The sequence below is a fragment of the Grammomys surdaster genome, unplaced genomic scaffold (assembly GCF_004785775.1).
Source record: "Grammomys surdaster isolate TR1022 unplaced genomic scaffold, NIH_TR_1.0 149, whole genome shotgun sequence".
Taxonomy (NCBI): Eukaryota; Metazoa; Chordata; class Mammalia; order Rodentia; family Muridae; genus Grammomys; species Grammomys surdaster.
In genome coordinates, this window is record NW_021604607.1 from 12,441,857 (window position 1) to 12,463,514 (window position 21,658).

At 41.5% G+C, this 21,658-nt stretch overlaps 1 protein-coding gene across 5 annotated transcripts in view; it reads left to right on the forward strand.

Moving 5' to 3' along the window:
- Positions 1-21,658, forward strand: part of Slc8a1 (solute carrier family 8 member A1) — a 277,158-nt gene that overhangs the window by 227,626 nt on the left and 27,874 nt on the right. For 3 of the 5 annotated variants that reach the window (XM_028765079.1, XM_028765080.1, XM_028765081.1), the window contains 2 exons: positions 7,805-7,935; positions 10,875-10,974. In XM_028765079.1, the coding sequence (XP_028620912.1) occupies positions 7,805-7,935; positions 10,875-10,974 (231 nt within the window). Of the gene's footprint in view, positions 1-2,818; positions 2,888-7,804; positions 7,936-10,874; positions 10,975-21,658 lie in introns of all 5 variants that reach the window. The other 2 variants (XM_028765077.1, XM_028765078.1) reach the window with 1 other exon arrangement.

The window sequence follows — 21,658 nt, forward strand, 5'->3', positions numbered from 1 at the left end:
GAACTTTGTAATGGCAGTTCTATGTGGATGGCTACTCCCAACTCATCTCTAGTCACAGCAATGAATGACATCATGACTTGTAGATTCTCAGAGACACAGAAATTATAATTAATTAATTAATTAAGTGTTAAACACAGTAGACTTCTTACACTGATTCCCTGAAACTGAATCATCCAAGCCTCTCTGAAGTCAGAAAAATCTGCCCTTGAAGCTTGTACATGCATCTAAGTACAGGAATACACACACACAGACACATACACACACACACGTATATATATATATATATATATATATATATATATATATGTATGTATGTATCCCAGTTGCAACATGTCAAATCACTGATGTTATCTCGGAAATATTCTGAATTTGTCAGGATTATCATCGGCTCCTCTTTGAAGATGGTGGAAACTTGGCATTCTGACCCTCATGATTTTGTGAATTATCTTGCTAAAGTCAATAGTTGTCTCTAAAAAGAGCATGCTGTATAGCTATCCCTTACATCCAATGCAGCCAAATGAGACTTTAACTACATACTTCCAGAGTCTAGAGTACCTTATTTAGAATGCATATATGTCTTTGGCTATCTTGCATTATGTGACGATTCCATTTCTAGGACTTTCTTTCTCTGTCATTTGACCCATCTTCCCAGTTAATAGAATACTCATTTTTCTTTTCTTACAACTTCCTTCCATAAAGCTTCCCATATACCTCATATCAGCATTTCCTGCCTTGACCATATCCTGCATCCAACGTGACACGATCACTTTCTCAAAAAGCTTCTCCCATATGAGTAGTTCACTGGTTCCTCCCTATGGCTGCAATTTTAGCCAAAATTGAAGTCCCTCTATTGTTGCCATCTTCCAATATAGAAGTCAATGCAGTTAGAATGAGAGACTATTCCAGAACTTACTAGAAATTTCTATACGGCCCTAATTGTTACTTATCTGGATACTAACTTCAAAACCTCCTCCCTAATCAAACCAGAAATCCTAAGGTCCAGTTGCTATGATGCCTCTAAGAAACTTCTAACACTTAGGTCTGCACAGTGAGCAGGAGCAGTAAAGCCTAAAGATTTTTCTTTGAAGTCACACTGAAGCTTTGAAGTCAGGACTTTGAGGTGCAGTGAAGAAGAGGAGAATCAATGTAGCCCTCTGGGCTTGGCCTGCAGCTTTTACATGGACTTGCACGAATCAGTATGTGTACTGAATTTGGAATCAGCATATATGGAAACTAAAAAGTCCATTTTGTCTGTTGCCTCACACGCATACTTTAGAGATCTCATTAGCAGTAGACATTAAGTCTTGGAAGTGCTTTTGAAGTTCGCAAGTCTTCAGTGTTGCCCTAGCCCTGTCTCACTGAAAGGCCTGTGTTTAAATCTATGCTCCCATTTCCCTTTGACCGTCTGGTTTCATGATTACATTATAACTCATTAGCATTTATAATGAACATTATTTTATCGCCATGCTAATGGATTTTATAGTCCACACTTACAGGGAGGGAAAAATGGAGCAAAACGATTAATCTACCCAAACCACTCATCTAAGATTTCGGCAGCCACCTTTCTGACTCTGAGTAAAAGGCCCTTTGCTGGTTACCTTAACACTAGCCTTGTCATTTGGCTGGTGCAAGCCATCTTCTCCCTTCATCTTTTCATTCTACATCAGACCTTTTCCAATCTAAAGTACAACTATATCTTATAAAAAGTCAAAGAAAATATACGGGAAAATTAAATTTCATGGAAAGAGATAGTTTTATATAAAATTCTGTATCCTGGCTAAATCTGGAGAGCATTCTTTTATTCTCCTAAATGTTTGATTCCCCTGAAACTTCTAAGACTTGCAGCTGTAGTTTTCCCCTTAAATTATATGGCATTCACATACTTCTTTAATGTAATAATATAATGATAATTTTCACAATCATTTTCGTGGTCCGGTAATAGACATGTGCATGTTTATTTAAAGGAGCCAACACCTGATAACCCTAACACTGGAAAGCACTACCATTGCTTCAATATATGGGTTAGAGAAACAGAGCCCCTCCATGGAAATTTGCCTCATTTTATAACCAAGAAAATTACATCTCCAAGAGGTGAAATTTCTTGCCTTCATTAAATAGAAAACAAATTGCAGAGCTGGCCCCAAGTCTCAAGTCTAATGATTTTCAGTTTAATTCTCAGTAAGTATTTATAGGAAAAAACAAACAATCAAACAAACAAAGCAGCAGGTGGACCTGACAACCAATAGAATGAGGAGTCCAATGAAATTCACAGACCATGGTTAATGAAAACAGTTGAGTGATGATGACACGTCCTTATGTTCCATGGAAAGGATATTCCTCGACCTTCAAAGAAACCTGCATTTTATATATAGGGAAACAGAAAAGATAGGCTACTCTGGGCTCTATAGATGACACTGAAAGACTTCAAAAATGTCATTACCCCAAGTGCTTCCTGATGTTTTATGATGCCTCTGGAATCAGTAATTGAAGGACCTAGCCCATTCATGTCAATCATTTGCTGGACTGATTCTGCCTCTCACCACAAGTAAAGGGGATCATTATCGTGTCCATCAAACTTAATCAGGCACTATTTGGTTTGGCTTAAGGAACATTTACGCCTGTTTGTGGGCAGTAATCCCAACCTCATTGTGGGTAGACCATCAGAACCCCTCCTTGTGGCCTACAGAGGGTGACCTACAACCACTCATACTAACTTACATGGCTTGCAGTGTGTGCATCTGGGTGTTGTTTTTACCTTACTAATTTCAAAGGGCACTGATAGTGAATCCTGCTGACTGTCTGCCTGTCCTTTTGCTAGGCCAACCTATCTTCAGGAAGGTTCATGCTAGAGATCATCCGATTCCCTCCACTGTAATCAGCATCTCAGGTACTCATTTCTCTGTGGCCCTTGAAAACCAGAGTTTTTAGGTATCCTTTGGGTCTTCAGATGTTATTGCCTGGGCCTTCTAACATATTTCTGATTAATGAGTGGCTTCTCTGACACATGGGATGCCATAAATGTTCAAAAATGGAAGGCCTTATGGAGGGACTGTGTGGATGTACAGAGAGATTGATCCAATTCTCTCTCTCAGATTTTAATATGTTACAGATTTCTCATAAACATCTTTTATGTGTAAATCTTATATCTAAGTATAATGAATATTCTTAAAAACAAGAACAAAAACAAAACAGGTTGTTTTTTCCCACCAGAATGGCCTCTCCTGATATGCAAGAAAACAAAAAAACGTTGCCAGGGAAACCCAAGGGTCACACAACACTTCCAGTTCTACTGAGGGTTTACAGCTTCCAACTCAGCCCCTAGCACTGAGTCTGTAGCTGAACACATGGGTACTGCCTCCTTCAGTCACTGCTGCCCTAACTGACCTTGGTGGTAGACAACATCTCCTGACCCTATGGGTCCTGCTCCAACCTCCAAACTATAGGGTCTTGCTCCAACTACAGATTTTTTTCTCAGAATATTCAAGAGACTGAAACTATCAGTCTTCCTGGACTCTAATCAGAGAGGCCAGCTAGAACTGAACTACTGTCACATGATCTTTGTCTTCAGGCCTGTCTGTACAGTTCTGAACAAAGGGTCAAAATAAGCCTAAGATTTTCCCACCATTGCCCTTTCCCCATATTCTAAGTCTTATGTTGTTTATTGGGATTAAAAAACAATCATCTATGACATTAGCTCCATGAGAATGTTTCCCAGTATTGAAATAGCCGTGTGGGTGACACTATCCTTTGAAAGGAATAGTCCACTCTTACCCTTCATTGCCCCGATGGTGCTTCAAGATCCAGCCTGAACTAGGAAGTATGTGAAGCAACTTTACATAATCCATCTTTCCAGAACTCATTTACCTAAAGCTAATTATTTTACTCTTTTTTTTTATAAAAATCAATCACTGTAAAGCAGTGGTTCTCAACACGTGATGCACAACCCTTTGTGGGAGTCACATGTCAGATATTCATCACGTAAGATATTTACATTAGGAGTTCATAATGGCAGCAAAATTACAGTTATGAAGTATCAATGAAATAGTTGTGTGGTTGGGGGGGTCACCATAACATGATGAACTGTATTAAAGGGTCACAGCATTAGAAAGGTTGAGAACCACTGCAAAGACCCTACTCTGGGATTTAATCCCAGAACTTCTCTGTGTCCTCTCAACACTGGCTTGCAGTCACGGTAGCTGGTAATGCACAGGATCTCTAAGTTGTTTTGGTTGGTCAAGATCTGGTTGGTGACATTATATATTTTATATACAACATCACAATTAAATTGGTAAGCTTTACAAGTGTGCATATGTACATAAAAAGAGATTCAGAGAGAACCAGAGTTGCCCACAGAGAATATTGATTTGCCTTAAGAAATAGAATCAAAAATTCATTGTCTTGTCACTCTGCATACTTAAGGAAATGAAGTGGCATTAGCTACAATTAAAAAAAAATCTGCTTTTGGTCCATTGTTAAATGAGAAAAAGAAACAAATATAGTGATTTGTTACTATTAAATACTGTTAAACCATTTTCCTATTTAATAAAAAATATTCCTGAGAACACTAAGGAAAAAATGAAATGACTCAACACTCTTCTTTACCACCATGAAAACCACATCGTAATGGCTACTGTATCAGTATTATTGTAGATCAGCCATAAGATTTATTTATCTGTCAGCTCTAGTACACATAACTGTAACTATCTCTTAGATACATATACTACTCATTAAATGACCTTTCTATGATGCTGTGCCCATGCCTGATCTATAACCACTCCCCTCTACACCTCGTGGTGATCTTTACCATCATACTGACCTGGCCAGCTCTCTACATGCTTTAAAGAGAGTTTTAAATTCCTCCTTTGTCCTGAAGCTTTCCTTGCCTCCCATAGGCAAGAAGAAGGTCTTCCCACGCAGATCCTTCAATCACTCCTCACTAATGCTAGTTTTTGTTTCTCATTCATGTGCCTTCATCCCCACTGTACCAAAAGTTCCTGGAAGACAGCTGGGGGAAAAGGAGGACTATTCCTCTCCTAGTATATGTTCAGAGGACAATGATGAACAATGGATGGCCCCTTTTATTTTTAAAAATGAGCAAATGAAAAATATTGCTAACAGTAGCTTGGAGAATCTCACAACAGCTACTTATTGAGTAATATTTTGGCATTCCATACATTGTACTAGATAGTTGTAAGGACAGTCCAAAGAGTGCTGAGTCATATTCCAGCTCTATAAATCTATAGACTTAAGTATTTGTATGTAAAGATGCTTTAAAATAATAGCTAAACTAGTTGCCTATTGGTATACTACTCCATGGAAGGGCCTTAAATATAAGTAAGTGGAGTTGAAGGAGCATTTCTTGTTGATTGCATGAGGCATAAGCCCGTGATTTGGAGTAAGAGTGTAGCAAGAGGTAGAAAAAAGGTTCCTAGACTTGTTTTATGTTGATATCAAACTTGTTAATATGAGATATCCACATTTGAGCTTTCTTGTTAAGATTTTTATTAAGGTTGAGTACTAACAAGTTGGTAATTTGTATACTGTAATTTTTTTTAAATTGGCTTGCCTTAAGTAAAACAAAGAAAACTAGCGGGATGTTGCCTTAAGTAGAAAATAAGTTAAGGACTTCATTTTTCAATGAAAAGACTATCATTAAATTCTGGCTAATCAAACACTCTATGCCTGTATACTACTTTCTGTTTCCTAAATGAAGGAAAGGCAGACATCAGGGAGCAGGTAGAGATCCAGGTGCACCAACCTTTGCATTTGACACTGACCAGAAAGCCCAGAGGATTTGGGGGGGCAGTGCCCCTTTTCACTCGTAGGATGATTCAGTTTCATTTCCGGCCATGTCCGTTTATTTTACATCATGCCCTGAATCAGTTTTCCTCTACAAGTGGCCTCCCTCAACAATCGAGGACAGCACATTTCCTCCCTAACTGCTGTATGTTTTCTACCTATGTGACACCGAGTACCATTCAAAACAGCTTAATGCTCGTAAGAGTCACAGAAAGCATGGCCACAATAAATAGTCTCCCACACAGAGCTTTGCATTTCAAATAGGCATCTAAATAGCAATATTGTTTTAGGGGAAAGACATTATTATTCAGCGTAAGTCAGAGATTTGGACAAAGACACAAAATCAACCTGAACTACCAGGGACATGATCATTGCTTCAAATATCAGAAAGCATTGAGAACCAAGCTGTAATTGATTTGAACACAAGGTAAATGGACTTCATGAGCCCTGCCTTGAGTAGTTACATGTTTCCTTGAGCTGACTAGTTATATGAACCTAACCAGAACCCTTGGGTTATAACTTGTCGATTGATTTATAAAATACCTTACCACTTTTACAGTTAAAGTCAATCTCCTTTTCTCTCTGCTTTGCTTTTGCTCATGTTCAACAGCTTCTCAATAGGTGAAATAGCCCATTTTCATTTCCCTTTGATTTGGTGGGATGACAGACCACTGGAGATTTAAAATACATTATTTTATAACGCATTTATTGAACGTGTACTGAAGAATGCACCAGTAACTGTATTCTGCCTTTGCCTTCATCACTTCTAACATATGAAATCTAGGGTCCTGGCTATGCTCCCAGTACACCTATCCCCAACCCGTCCTTGCAGTAGACTGCTAGCTATAATCCATCCCTTGAAACAGTTGCTAGATGAATATATGGAGCCACTTATAGCAGGGTCCCAGAGCAGAGGGGAAGATATGTGTCTTTTCAGAAAACAGAAGGGAGGAACCCTTGCTAAATTTGATGTCTAAATGCAAAAGGCAGATCAGGGAGCCTAAACAAGCAGCCCTTCCCCTCTGGATGATTCCCCAGACAGCAGACTTTATTTGCAGGCAATTGACCAGGTATCCTGGAGCTGATGGACTCAGAGTGAAGGTTTTTCCATAGCAACCATACTGCTTCCCTGATATGTGTGCTTCATTTGACTCTGAGAGGAAGCAGCCAATCATTTTCCAGCATCCTGGATCTGAAGAACAAGTGTGCTTGCAGGACAAGTGTCTGCCCTCCACATAGGCTTGGCCTTTTCAGTTTGGGATTTATCCCAATGACCTCTGTCAGAGTCTCATTTCTGAGCACCCTCTCCTCTCCTAAGGTTCGAGCTGCTTGGTGGGTCTGGAAATAATCCTACTCACAGAGTGAATATTAGCTCCCCGAAGGCCTCACCCTCGCCCTGTTTGCTTTAAAATTAACAAGGCTTTCCTAGTGAATTTCACCAGAGAGGAAGCTCCAGGGTCAGCCCTCTCAAGGAAACGTAAAATGTGTGTTTCAGAGCTGAGCCTGTGACAGTGACTCTTGGCAAGTGTGAAGCTAAGATGAGAATTTCCCTTTGGCCCTGAGACATTTTCAGATGCTTCTAGAAAATAGAAAAGAAAGGGCCAAACCCTCACTTCCCTCAGGGTTATTTTAGGATTTTTAATTGTGTTTCTCTTTGATCACATGCTGGAAAAAAAAAAAATGTGTGCAGACAGCCAAACTGGCCAGCTTCACAGAGAAAGGCTGGGTGATTCCCTCAGCACAGACGATGATGGTCCCTGAACACACACAGCTTTCCCCAACCCATGCTTTCACAGGAGATTAGATTGTACCAAATTTCAGTTATCTGCTGCTTCGGTGTGGCATTGAAGCTCTGTCCCTTCCTCCTTTTACCCTTACTATCTCCCCAGGAGGCTGTTAGTTGACTCTAAGGACATCCGTCCTCCCTCCTTCTCCTCTATCAGGATCTTGGGACTTGCACAAATAAAGGAGCATGCTGATCATGTTCTTGCCTTCCCTTTACCAGACGAATATGATGACAAGCAGCCATTGACCAGCAAAGAGGAGGAGGAGAGACGCATTGCAGAAATGGGGCGTCCCATCCTAGGCGAGCACACCAAGCTGGAGGTGATCATCGAAGAGTCTTACGAATTCAAGGTGCGTCTTCCAATACTTGTCCACTCCAGCAGCCTGCTCAAGGTGGTTTGGTGTGGTTTGTACTGTAAGAGTCTCCTAGAGAGAGTGGAAAATATGATTTTATACCCAGGCTCATTCACTAAAAGGCTGTCGAATCCCATTTGAAATTGTGGAGTTAGCAGAGAACCCAGAAATCCTGTATAGTAAAGAGAATTAACACAAGAGACAAGCAGGTGACACTTGACGTGACAGAGTCAGAATCGCTCCTAAAGGGAGGGCTTTGTCTGAAAAGGTTCTCTATAGAAGTAGGCTTGAAAAGATTTTTTTAAATAAAAATGTTATATTAAAATAAAGAAAAATATACAAAGGGTTTAGGATGGATGTGGAACATAGTATGATATAATGATAAATATATGTATATTTTTGAGACAGTGTCTTATTCTATAACTGTGGCTGACCAGGAACTTACTGTATAAACCATGCTGACCTCAAACCTAGAACTCTCAGAATCCTAAATGGATCTTTAGTAATAATTGCTACTTTCTCTTTTGTTGGTTAATTAAATTTAATTTCCAAATTGACATGCCTGAGGTGTCGTATGGGACTTTTTGAAAAGATAAAATGCATTTAAACCTTTTTTAGACCACTAAGAATCTAACTCTCTTTCTCTAGCGGTCATCTATCTATCATCTGTTTATCTGTCTATTTATCTATCTGTCTATCATCTATCACCTACCCATTTATCTGTCTACATATCTATTTATCTCTCTGTCATCTGTTTATCTAGCATCTATTGTCTATTTATCTGTCTATCTATCATCTACCTATCATCTGTCTGTCTGTCTGTCTGTCTGTCTGTCTATCATGCTTTTGCTTTCACTCCCTTGCTTAGAGGAAGGGTAAACAGTGAAACAAAGACTGACCCCACTGTCGGAGCCCACTGGGGCGAAACCTTGAGCCTGACTCATTGAAGATAAGAAGGGAACATGCACAGGTTCACGTAACCCCACAGCCTGTTGCTGTCTACGGCTCACTCTGCTGCTCTGTTTCCCTGTGCATCCGGTGTCACTGTTCCTCCTGCAACTTTCTTTCACCAAAAAAATCAAAGGGTCCAGTGTCATTTGCCACAACAGAGATTGCCATTCCTGGAGCTAATTCACTCCCAAACTTTTCATAGACAATGTGTACTCTCCCCTTTACAGGATGCCCAGCCTTGTCTTCCCATGCAATGGCCATAGAAAGAGTAATTATAGAAATTTCTTTAGAATATACTGGATTAGGTAACTCTTCCAAGCCAAAAAAAAAAAAAAAAAAAAAGTTTGATCTTGAGCAGACATTTCATGAGGAAGTCTGTATTCAGATGCTGGAGTGCTTATCTCTAGTATGGTGGGGTTCTCTGCCCTGGCTTCAGCACAGAGTGTTCTCTCCCTTTTGGAGAGTTATGCTCCAAGTTTCCACTACATGTAGGAAAAGCTGAGGTCATTTCTTCTCACATTCTGCACAGCACTCTGAACTGGCATTAGTCGAGATGCTTAGAGTACTGGATGAGATGTGGCTGAGTTGAGAGAGAAAAGACAGATGCCTGTCGTGGGCTTCAATTTATTGTGCCCAAGAGCGGAGTCTGTTATAGCTGTTATCAGGGCACCAGCAGTTCTGGATACGAGACAAGCTGGGAGGTCACTGCCCTTAGGACATACAAGCCACCAAGAATCATGTTGGAGATACAGAGCATGCTAGCTGGAGATGGCTCCTTTCATGTTTGTTTTCATCTCCATGTCTCAAGTCAGTTCCAATGACTGGTTTTGAACTAACATGCATGCTGTTATAAATTGGCTCTGGCTTCACATCCAACTCCCCAGATACCGTTCTCTTGAGTCCTGCTTAGCCAATAACATTATCTCTCTCAAATCATTGTTTGGTATCCTGCATTGAACATGTACAAATCTTTACCTAAGGCAAATAATGTGTGTTTTCTGCCTCTGCAATTAGTGGAAATTCGAGGATGCTCTGACAGTAAGTGTGGATGTTTGGTAGACTAGTTGGTGTAGTAGTTTCTCCGGGAAGAGTAGCCTCGGTGTCCTAGAAATGCCCCGTCTCCCTGTAGTTGCCATGATTTGTGATAGTGCTTAGACTGGATGGCTTCTTTAGTTTTCTTGTGACCGCTTGGCAAGTCCTGCTGTTTTATTAACCAAATTTAGAAAGTTGGAGAGTTCTAATTCCACAAAACTAATTGCCTAATAAGTTCCAAAGTAAAATAAGGGCATGCACCTCAGGGCTATTAAAGTATAGAAATGCTATGCAAAGTTATTATTAGCAGTGTGTCCTAAGCCACAAATGTTGACTTTCACTTCTCTAGTATGCTCCTGATGTAACAGAAGGAGTGTGAGAATAGAATTGCCTGATAATATTAGCTGAAAAATACGGTGGTTCCTCTGCACCACCGCCTTAACACCACCCCTGCGAAAGTTACCTATCTATTAATGATTCTACAGCAAGCCTCCTAGAAACATGTGCTACTTAGCTACATGTCACTGACAAACTGTACAGCAATACGTCTTCAGTTTCAGATCTGTCACTTCTAGATGTTCATAGATGGTGTTGAACAGGGCCAATATTGATTCATTTGCAGACAGCATGGACAGACTCGCCAGAGAGAATCAAGTTCCCATAGCAGCTGAGGAGCTTGGGTGGGCCTTTGAAGCCGCTGCCGGTGGGAACAATGTCACTGTTCCTGGTTGACTACTAGCCAGTAAAGGCTGCTTGAAGTTTCTGTTTCTGAATGTTTCTAAGGACAACTGTTTACATAGCCGTAGCAATATTTGATGTGCATACTTTTCTATTGAGCCTGACATCTGCTAGCCCTTATACAAAAAAGTCCTGGGACTTTGAAACAAGGATTTAGATTTCCTGGGGCCGTTACAACCCCAGAAGTTATCCTCTTACCCCTTTGCCCCTTTCAGAGCACGGTGGACAAACTCATTAAAAAGACGAACCTGGCCCTTGTTGTGGGGACCAACAGCTGGAGAGAGCAGTTTATCGAAGCCATCACCGTCAGCGCTGGTGAGTGCCTTGTTCTGTACTCTGTGTGGTGGAATGGCCAGTCTGAGGCCCAGTTTGCTTATTCTGCCACTGGCAAAGTATCACATGTGGCAAAATTAAGAGAAATCAGTGTATTTGTTGCCTGTATCCATTTCTCATTCTCTTGGGGTATGTGGGTAGACAAGACGAATTTAAACTCATTTGTGTCTTAATTCACTGTTTAACTAATCGTGGGGTTTTGTCTGGATCCCTGAGAGCAGCACACATTGGCCAAGTAAAGGTCAAAAGTGAGCAAAGCATGGGAAGAAGAGGAAGGCGTCGCAATGTCTTCACCAGCACTGTGCATCATGTTACACGCCCTTCCATGGCATCAAACACCCTAAGCATTCACTGTGACTCCGAGGTGCACACCAAAGCGCGCTGTGATTTTATTTCCTGCACAAGGAAAGTGCAAGGTTTTCTTTAAAAAATAGACTACAAAATAGTTCTGAGGACATGAAATAAAGAAAGCGTGTGCTCCCTGTGCTGTTTAGCCTGGTCCACTCTTGGTGTGTTTAAGGACGGAGTGAGTCACTGACACGCAGAGGAAGCAATGCTCCCTTACACTCTCATCTTCTTTTATCGGGTCTGTTACTACACTTACACTGTCCTTGCTCCCAAATCCCCACAGGCTTATCTCACCGCAGCCAGTCAACAAAGCTAGGGATGTCTGAGCAGTGAGTGATTCCCAAGCTGTAAAGTGTGGTAACAGCATCACTAGCCATCAGGCCATGGCTGTGCCGCAGCCTCCTTCTCCTTCCAGTCTGCAGCAGAACACTTGGACAGATCTCCCAAATGCTTTGGGAACAGAGAGTGGTTGAAAAGGAAAAGGTGTAGCTGTTTATTATTAGTGCTGGACGCCATCATGCTGTGGTTTCCTGCAGTCGAGTATGCAGTGGGAGCTTATGAGCATTAAATAGCCAGTGCTTGCTTAGGAAGGTGGATTTTAAATTTACGTGTCAGCTGTAGTATAAGGAGAGGGAAACAACCCTTGGTGGTTTATATTTTTCTATACATCTAAGATTAGCATCTGAAACAGGAGCATCCTTTCCTCTGCACGGGAGAACTGAGCTGATAAGAACACTGATGAAACTCATATAGGAAGTATTAGAACTGACCAAATTGGTATGGAGCTGTGCCCATTCAGACTGCACTGTAGTGAGACATTTCCAACAGATTCCAGGTCTTCTTTGGTTGCCTAGGGATGGGTAAGCATTCGTTGTAAAGACACTACTTACTATTCCTTTATCTGTCTGTGTGCACCATTGCTCTTGTGGGGGAGAATGGAATAGACAGCTCCTGCACAAATTCTAGTAGAGACACTTAATTTTCTAATATAGGAGAGCACGTAAGACATGTGACTGATTGGAAGCTTTAGACAGAGAACACAGAAGCTGTGAAAGGAGATATGGAACCAACATGGTTCCATCAGCAGTCCATTTGAGAGCAGATTTGCTTTCTCAGCAACAGAACTGTTTCATATTGGTCCCCCGACATGTTTTAGTCACTTTCGGAAACTGCTCTCAGTTAATGACACAGCTCAGTGCTTAACAGTAACAAGGATTACGCTACCAACAAGACCAAAGTCATGCATTTGATGCTCCAGCATGCAGAGAAATAGGCACCAAGATGTTGATGCCTCCTTCAGTAAAAGAGCTATAATCGAGGTTGTAGACACTGAAGAAATCCTTTCAGATTCCCACGCAGCACTTTCAGTTGTTGCTTAAGCGGTAGAGATAGAATAACCTGGTTGCTTCAGAGAAACAGCTTGGCTCTGAAAGATAGTCTGACTGATGGTGTGAGAGACTATGTGAGAGAGTGTAAGTGTGCCAGTCTCTGTGTGTGTGCGTGTGTGTGTTCTTGTGCATGTTGAGATGTATACACATGCACAATTGAAGGCCAAAGATCCATGTCTAATGTCTTTCTTAATCACCCTCCACTTTATTTTTGAAAACAGGGTGTCTCACTGAGCCTGGAGCTCACTGGGTCATCTGGGCTGTCTGCTTAGCAAACCCGAGGGGTGCTTCTGTCTCTGCTTCCCTGGCGCTGGCATTACAAGCACACACCACCATTCCCAGATTTTTATGTGGAAGCTGTGGCTTGAACCCAGATAATCACACTTGCCTGCTTAGCATGTTATACCTGAGCCATCTCCCCAGCCTTTATCTGGACCTGTGATCTGCTGAAAAGGACTCTGTGCTATTTACTGTCCTTAAGAGACAAAGAAGTTTCAGGGTAAGAAAAAATGCCACTGGACAGGCCTGTCACTTCTCCTAAGACTGTGATGGCATCATTTCATAAGCAGTCTTGGCTCCAGCCCTCTTTGTCATTCTAAAGATTGTATGCAGGGCCTTACATATGCTAGATAATACCAGTGAGTTACATCCATTGCCTTCCTTGCTTTAATTTTGAGGTAGTGTCTCAATAACTTGTCCACACCAGCCTTGAACTCACTCTGTAATCTGAAGCTTCACATCCTTCCAAGTCTATTTAAGATGTCAGATACCTCACCCAGCTCCAAATCTTTTGAAAATAGTTTATTGTAAATTAATAATGCATAAAGCCTCTCAAATATTATTGGTTTACATGTGTATATGTGCACATGTGTATTATTCGTGTGTGTGTGTGTGTGTGTGTGTGTGTGTGTGTGTATGTGAGTGTCTAAATGACTGCTTAGAGACAGACAATGCTTAGAAACTTGCCATTTCCTGGGTTAATTGACCTTACTTACAATTTTGAGATACAGAATATCTGAAAAATAAACACACAGTTTGTAGCACTAAATTACATTAAATTACATGAAAGACAGTTTTCAAAGTGCAATGTTTCAGATCATGACTGAGTTTAAGTGCCTAAGGAATGTTAATATTCTCGGGTTGTTAAACAGACAATAAAATTTGTAAAGCAGCATTTATTGAAGGCAGACTTTCATTGGATTTTTAAAGATTTCATGGCTACATAGTTGAGAATCAGAAAGATTTTCCTTATTAAAAATATTAAATTGGCTTTGAAGGGTTCTGCTGAGACCGTTCTTCCCAAGCAATTTTCTCTGCAAAATTGAATCTATGTGTCTTACTAAACAAAAGTAATAATTTTGTAAATGGGATTTGGCTTCTCTCTCATTTTTTTATTAACTATATCAAAACTCAATTTAAAGAAACCAGCCAGTAATGCTGTTCTCCACTTTGCCTGAGCTGTGCAGCTCAGTCCCTGGGCCTCCTATGGCCATAATGGTTCTGCTCACCAAGTTCTGGCAGTTGAGTATTTGAAGAGTTGAAGGACTTAAGAGACTATAGAGATTAGGAAGAGATTAAGCAGTCATGTTCCAGCAATTCTCCTTCTGTGGCTTCCTAGGTCAAATACCAGAATCAGTTGTGTGTGGCAGTTAAACAGCTGTCAAAACATTTCAAGCCTGGTGCCGCCAGGTGCCATTAGGATATGTCCACGCATGCATTACTCAATGCAGCTAGCACTTGCTACCTATCCAATTTGATTTTCCCCTCAGTTCTTCCTCCTTCCTTATGTCTCCCCCTGAGCAGCACTTTGGGGTAGACCTTAAGCACCAAGTGTCAGTCAAATATAGGGGAAGCAGCAAGAACAGTGTACAGGGCAAACCTGAGCTGGGTAAAGGCCATAAGGATGAGATGACATTTACACAGCCTCCAAGCTGTACTTGTCAGCCTCTCACTGAGGAAGGGGGAGTTGACAATAAGGCCAGCATGGAAGACAGATGAGGTTTGTGACTCTGCCCTGGGTGACTCAGCAGATCGTGGGACACATCCATGTCGGTTCAGTTGTGTGTTAAGTAGGAAGAAGTAGCTCATGAACTCACCATGGTATTAATTAAGACAATGCACATCTCCATGGACCAGCTATAAATTTAGGCACCAAAACTGGTTATCCGGGAAGTGACCAATATGTACTGAAGATTCTAAAATAAAAGATAGTAAAAATTGTAGTTCAACCTAGTACTACAATGCTGCTGAATAAAAACATATTGGTTGGACTTTTGGTTCTGTGGGAGTTTTGAGCATGTCATTTTATATATAAGAATACTGAGGTTCAGAATATATTGTAATTCATTCAAGAAGTGAACTGGGAAGGGACAGTATTGAAGTACAGGTCAGCTAAGGAGTATCTCTGTTGTGAAGTATGACTCACTGGTGGTACTTGAGGTCAGAGTGCATATACACATGCATATAAAATATACAAAAATATACATATACATGCACACAGAAACACACAAAACATGTATAAGCCTGACTGTGCAGACAATAAATACATACCCACAAACACACAAATAAACAAAAACCTACATACCAGTACATACAAGATATGTATTCATACACTGACATACAGACAGACACTGACACGCAGAGATGCAGACACACACAGACACAGACACACAGACATGCAGGCACATACTGACACAGAGTTGCAGGCACACCCTGACACAGACATGACGTGCAGATGCACACAGACACAGACATGCAGGCGCACACTGACACAGGCATGCAGGCATACACCGACACACTGTTGCATAACACCTGCATCCCATGATGCAGTGGTATTGGAACCACAGCTTGCACCATAAAGTATTTTTCATAATACTTGTTGTCTCTTTACAATCTAGTTCACAGTTCTCTAGTGCATGCTGCCTGATAATTTCTGATTTTTTTAAGGGCAACATGTAGCCTTTGTTTCACCTAATAACTTTTTAAAAAAGTAATGAGTTTTCTGAAAATCTTTTTGATATAATTGTTGTAGATCTTACATGGCACCTACTGGCATTTTCTTAATTAAAGGATAGACATACATACATACACAGAATGGGGGAGAGAGAAACAGAGACAGAGAGACAGAGAGAGAGAGAGAGAGGTGAAGGAGGGAGAGAAGGAGAGAGAAGAGGGAGAGGGAGGGAGGGAAAGAGGAAGGAAGAGAGAGAGAGAGAAAGAGAGAGAGAGAGAGAGAGAGAGAGAGAGAGAACAAAAGACCCCAAAAGACCTTCTTGCTGTCCTGTTTAGCCTCTTGGCATATCATTGAGCAAGCATGTAATTATTCTGACTTTGAGTCTCATCAGTAGAGGAGTAAAAAGGTGAGACTACACTATCACTATGGTACCAGCCCAGATTGAGACCTGGGAACTCATTCAGCGGTTATTCTATTCCTACAGTATCCCTGGTAGCCTGGTAGTCTTGTGATTTGTGTCCCATCTGATGTCAGGCAATGAAAAGACACACCCTGCCTACCCACTTGACTTGCCCAGGTTACATGTTCAAAGATTAGCAACATGCACACCACGTCTCTCCTCACAGTAGGGAAAGGATGAGGGATAGACCTGGGTTAGCCTCAAAGGAAAATAACTGAGATGATAAAGATGTGAAGGGGTGTGCTCTTCAGTTCCCTAACTGGAATTCTCTAAAGTTGGTGGAAGCTTCATTGTATAAGAGAAAGCCTTCGACATGAGGCCATTTTGGCTCAAATAGCCTATGTGGCCACCCTGAATACAGATCACAAAGGATGGTTCACATTGTGAGATAGCCAACTGCACCTAGAGACTGGCACAGTGGCCTGATCCTGTTTTCAGTACATAGCTATGCTGATGTATTGGGAGAGTTCTCAGTGAACATGAGGTATTTAATTTCAAAAGCTATGAACTCAGTGGTTCCCCCAGACAGTAATTGACTTAAATAATTGTCAGCCTAGAGATTAGTACACTCCAAAAGTCCTAAATAATAAAAATGAAACCTCAAATGAGTTTCAAGGGATTTCCAGGCAGTTTGGTCTAAGCAGAGCTCTTTCCAGCATTCTCTGTTACCCAACAGCACCATGAGCAGGTTCCTATTACACTTGCTGGTGCTGGGTCACCTTCAAATTCCACCTATATAGTTAAAAAGGATCCTGCTTGTTGAGGTTTGACATAACCTCCGAGGACAATATGACAGCTAGAAAGGGAGAGACGTCATTTTTATTTATTTCTCATAAATGGAAGATTATTATGTGGAGGTTCAAGTCAAAGAAACTAGTTTCTTGGGATAGGATGGGTATATTTGCTTTTCCTGAATAAAGTCTACCGAAGGTGGCAAATTAAAGGGTGGCTTACTCTACTTACATAGCATTCACACTTCTTCAGGTTCAAGGGTTTTTACATAGTTTCCCTACTCATCACAGCTGCACTCTGAGCAGTAGAACTGAGCATCTGTGGTCAGAGGGTTTCTTAACGTCGTACACTGGAAAGGGGCAGCTACCTTATGAAACCTCATCATTCCACGTTTACACCCAGCTAGCTCTAAGCTTGGCCACACGTGTCTCTGCTAGTCATGTCTTAACTGGTTAGAGGTCAGATCTGTATGTATGTTCTTCATGCCTAGGATTCCGCACAGGCTTGACCAGCCTTCTGTCAGTAGAATAGCAATGACTTGCAATGCAGAGTGGATAGCAATGCTGTCATCCAACTTCGTTCTTCCCCTCCTCTCAATGCATAGTTAAAACACATTCCTACTGATAGAAAGTACATCTAAATCATTCAATTTTTAAATGTTATGCTTGAAACCCTCAGCTGCTTTCATGTCTTGAGGTAAGATAGTCAAAGAACCACAAGACTTCACTGTGTTGCTTTGGTTAAGTCCTTCGGCCCTCCTTGCTGGGATCGTGGTGGAAGCCCAGGGTGGCTTTCCATGGTGGCAGGCCCCAATTACATGAGAAATCCACAGGTTCCAAAGCCTTATTGTTCATGGTGTGTGATAAATGGTTTAGATGCACACCTCCATTCAAGCCAAGGCAGGCATGATTTAAATAGGGGAGGGGGAAGAGAGGAGGGCCACTTAATTTAGCCACACCCTCTGGCCTTTAGAACTCATGAATATGGAAATCTCTTGAGACTGAAGCCTGTAGTCATGCCCTCTACCTGTGTGTGGATGGTGATACAAACCTCTCTGGGAGGGGCTACTTAGCCAAACGTGACCGCAAGGCACAGATTATTGGTGATGTAGACCTCGAGGCAGGAGCCTGGAATCCAGAGGCATGGTGATACATGTGCCGTCCCTACACAGGCAATGGACACCTGTCGGGTCTCCGGCTATCTCAAAGCCAGTGCTCTACTGGAGACCAAATCATCCTTTCACGATCCTACACATCCTGGCCTTCGAATGGAAGGGATTGGAACACAGAGCTTTATGAGTTGTCTTGGAGACACAGAAATACTGAAGGAAGGACATAAAAATGCTGAAGGAACCCTCCAAAGGTCCTTCGTCTTGCACAATCAACTTGCATAGTTCTGTTATTTGAAATTGAGGGTCCAAGTTTAATGGAGAAGGAATATCAGCCTGGGAGTAGGTGTGAAGATAAATTATATAGTTGCTTTTAGCCAAATGTCACCACAGACATTAGTTGTACTGTTCAAAGTAAGCATGTAATAGTATCTTTTCTAAGAGATTATAGATAGGTAGATGATAGATAGATAGATAGATAGATAGATAGATAGATAGATAGATGATAGGTAGGTGAGAGATAGAGATGGAGATATTCTTACACACATGCTATGCTTCAAAAACACTTGAGATATCTGTAATCCTTTACTTTTTCAAAATCCATACACAAGTGGCAGACAGAGATATATAAGTTTGTACTTGTAAATGGAAAATATGTGTGTGTACACAATTTGAATATGCAAATAATCCATACTTAAAATGGCATTGCCTGTGCACGTTGGTGGTGGAATGTTCTTGCCATGTAGCTGATAACTATGAACCTGCCAAAGGAAGAGTAAAAGTTGAAGAAGTGAGTGAGAAAATCTGACCAAGAGCAATTTCCAGAAACTCTTTGACTAGGTCATATCAGTAGGGAGGGCCTAGGATATCTACCCACTTAAAAACAACAATGATAGCAGGCAAAAAACCAGTAGCCTCCCCTCCACATTTCTGAACAAGGCAGGCTGCCCAACCACAAAGGGTGCAAGTACAGAAGGCAGGGGACAGAGCAATTATTTTCTGCCCCCTGGATATGTGCTAGCTGATCTTTCTTTTTTTTTTTTCAGAAAAGAATATTGGCTTATTGGGCTGTTTTTCTCTTAAATTGCCTATTACAAACATCTTGAGGATAACAATGTACAGAAGTACTCAGGATGAGTCAGCGCTCTCCTTCATAAGCCTGAAGTCAGGGCTCTAATGTAGCTTTTGTCTGGAGAGACGACGGCTCAGCTCTGCCAACAGTGCTCCATCTCTGGATCCAGCAGTTCTTTTGTTGGCATTGACTGCTGCAGTATGAAGACAGACTTAGCCGTTGCTTACCCACACTAGAGCTCCAGACACAGGGGCACGTTCCATCCCTAGATGAGAGCCTTTGTCTACTGTTAGAATGAGGGAAATATTTTAGTGTCATCCTAAGAACTGGAAAATAGAATAAGCACAATGCACACTTGCACACTTACACACACACACCCACACACACACACACTAAGCAGCAATAACACATCTACAGTATCCTTCCACACTAATTCTTGCTGACCTTGCCATCCCTAATTCTGCAATGAAAACCCACTTGCCTGAATCAACTTTGACAAACACATTCCCCACCCAGCATGTATTTCCTTCCTTGTCTTTGTTTGGACATTTCTAGTTGAATGTTGTATCTTTTTTTCTTATTTTAACACCTTAGATCTAAAGCCTGGCAAAACACTAGACAGGAGTCTATTAATCTAGTCCAGTTTTCCACTTTGTAAATAAAGACTGTGACCAGTAAGGGAGAGAGCACAGAAGCAGCTTTAAAACTCTTTAGGGCTCTTGCTATCACCATACAGCAGTGTTCTCCTTTTCCTACTGGAGTTGTGGGATGTTGCCTTTATCAACCAGACATTCTAGCTGCCACTTAACCGCCTATGGGATTCTCAGTAATGAGATACCTCAAGAGTAGGTAGCAAAAGTGGGAACTTTCCTGAGTGGAGAGTGGTAGCAGCATGGGGGTGGGGTAAAAAGCCTTGCCTGGGGGAATAGTTTTTTCCCCTTTCACAGTGCTCCGCCACAGCCCTGTGCCACACTACCGAGCAACACTTATCAACACAGGGACAGATGCTGGATTCTTACCCAAGCCAAGGATTCGGATTTTAAAGCTACTAGTCCTCTGTCCACCTTCTACGGCTTGTGCCTTCCTAGGTTCTATGCCTGTAAGCCACTTCCAGCTCACTGCGCACCCTCTAGGTCTTTGCATGAAATGCTTTCCTCTTTGCATGGCTATTTCTCTGAGCATACATCATTTTAGGAGTTTCTGGACTAGCCAGACCCCCACCTCTCTCTCTCTCTCTCTCTCTCTCTCTCTCTCTCTCACACACACACACACACACACACACACACACACACACACACACTAAACATTTTTAAAATCACATCACAAAAGAGCAAACTATTTGTGTCTCTCTGTACCAATCAATCAATTTATCCAAAGAAGGAACTAGGGCACAAAGGGCCTCTGTTAGGACCCATGTAAATCATAGGCGATCCTTGTCTTCAGTGGTGGGCCCCATTTGTGGAGATCTCGTTGAAAATCACAACAGAGAGAAGGAAGTAGGAGCAAGCAGATGAAGGATGCCCTGCGCAACTGCAATCACTTTGTATTGTATAAACCAGGGCCGTGATTAGAATCTTGGGTGCACACTCACCCAGCACTTTGTTAGCAATACACTCATGTAACTCCAAGATTAGAATAGCCCATGCAGGTAGTCCTGAGTTCAGAAAAATGGTCCTAGGAAAGTTGTTATTATCACTGAAGGGCAGGAGTCCTTCCTACTTGATGGCCAGAAAGAAATTTGAAACAAAATAAAGATGAATCCCACTTCCCACAAAGCTGATATAAACCACTAGCCTGAGATTCATGGAAAAGGTGAATTCTTAAGAATAAAGTAGAACCAACTGCTCTCAGAAAAAGTAAATCAACATTGTAAATCACACAGAGACGTAAAGAGGGCAGATATTTCTCAATTATACCTTTCACAAAACAATACCAATGAGATTAGATTGTACCCCAATGAATGTTTGCTGTACAAAATACAGAGATTATTCTTCCCTACGGGTACAATGGATCTAGTTAATCCCGGAAGTGAGGCAGCAGAATCAGTTTAGAGCTTGTGAACAAGCCACTTGCATCTTGAGAGCCTTGAAATTTTCATTAATATATCCTTATTAGGTTCCTGGGAACGTGAAGAATGAGGTATATGCCTTTATCTATGCATATGAAGTAAGTGTGTAGAAAGGGAACTAGTATCCACAACTTCACTGCAACAACATCTTAAGTGACTTAGTATCCTTGATGTCCTCTGCACTGGGGGAGACTTGGGTACATAGATATCCTTTATGTGATCTTTAACATTTTCCTTGAATATCATTATGTTCCTTGAAAATAACAAGGTCATGGCTGTCCTAACAGCTCCTCCAAGGCCAGCCTCCCTCACCACAGGAGGCTAATTTAGGCACAGCCACCAATATTTACAAAGTACTAAAGGAACACCCAGGTCAGTCTTAGAACCTGTGTGCCCAACTACTACAACCATAACTAAACCATCAAAGCTGGAAGGAGGTGTGTGTCTGTGGTGGGTAGATTCTGCTTGTGGAAGGCTTGTCTCTTAGGTTACTCAAGCCTGAAGGAAATATGTTTCTATTACAGGAACCTGAAAATC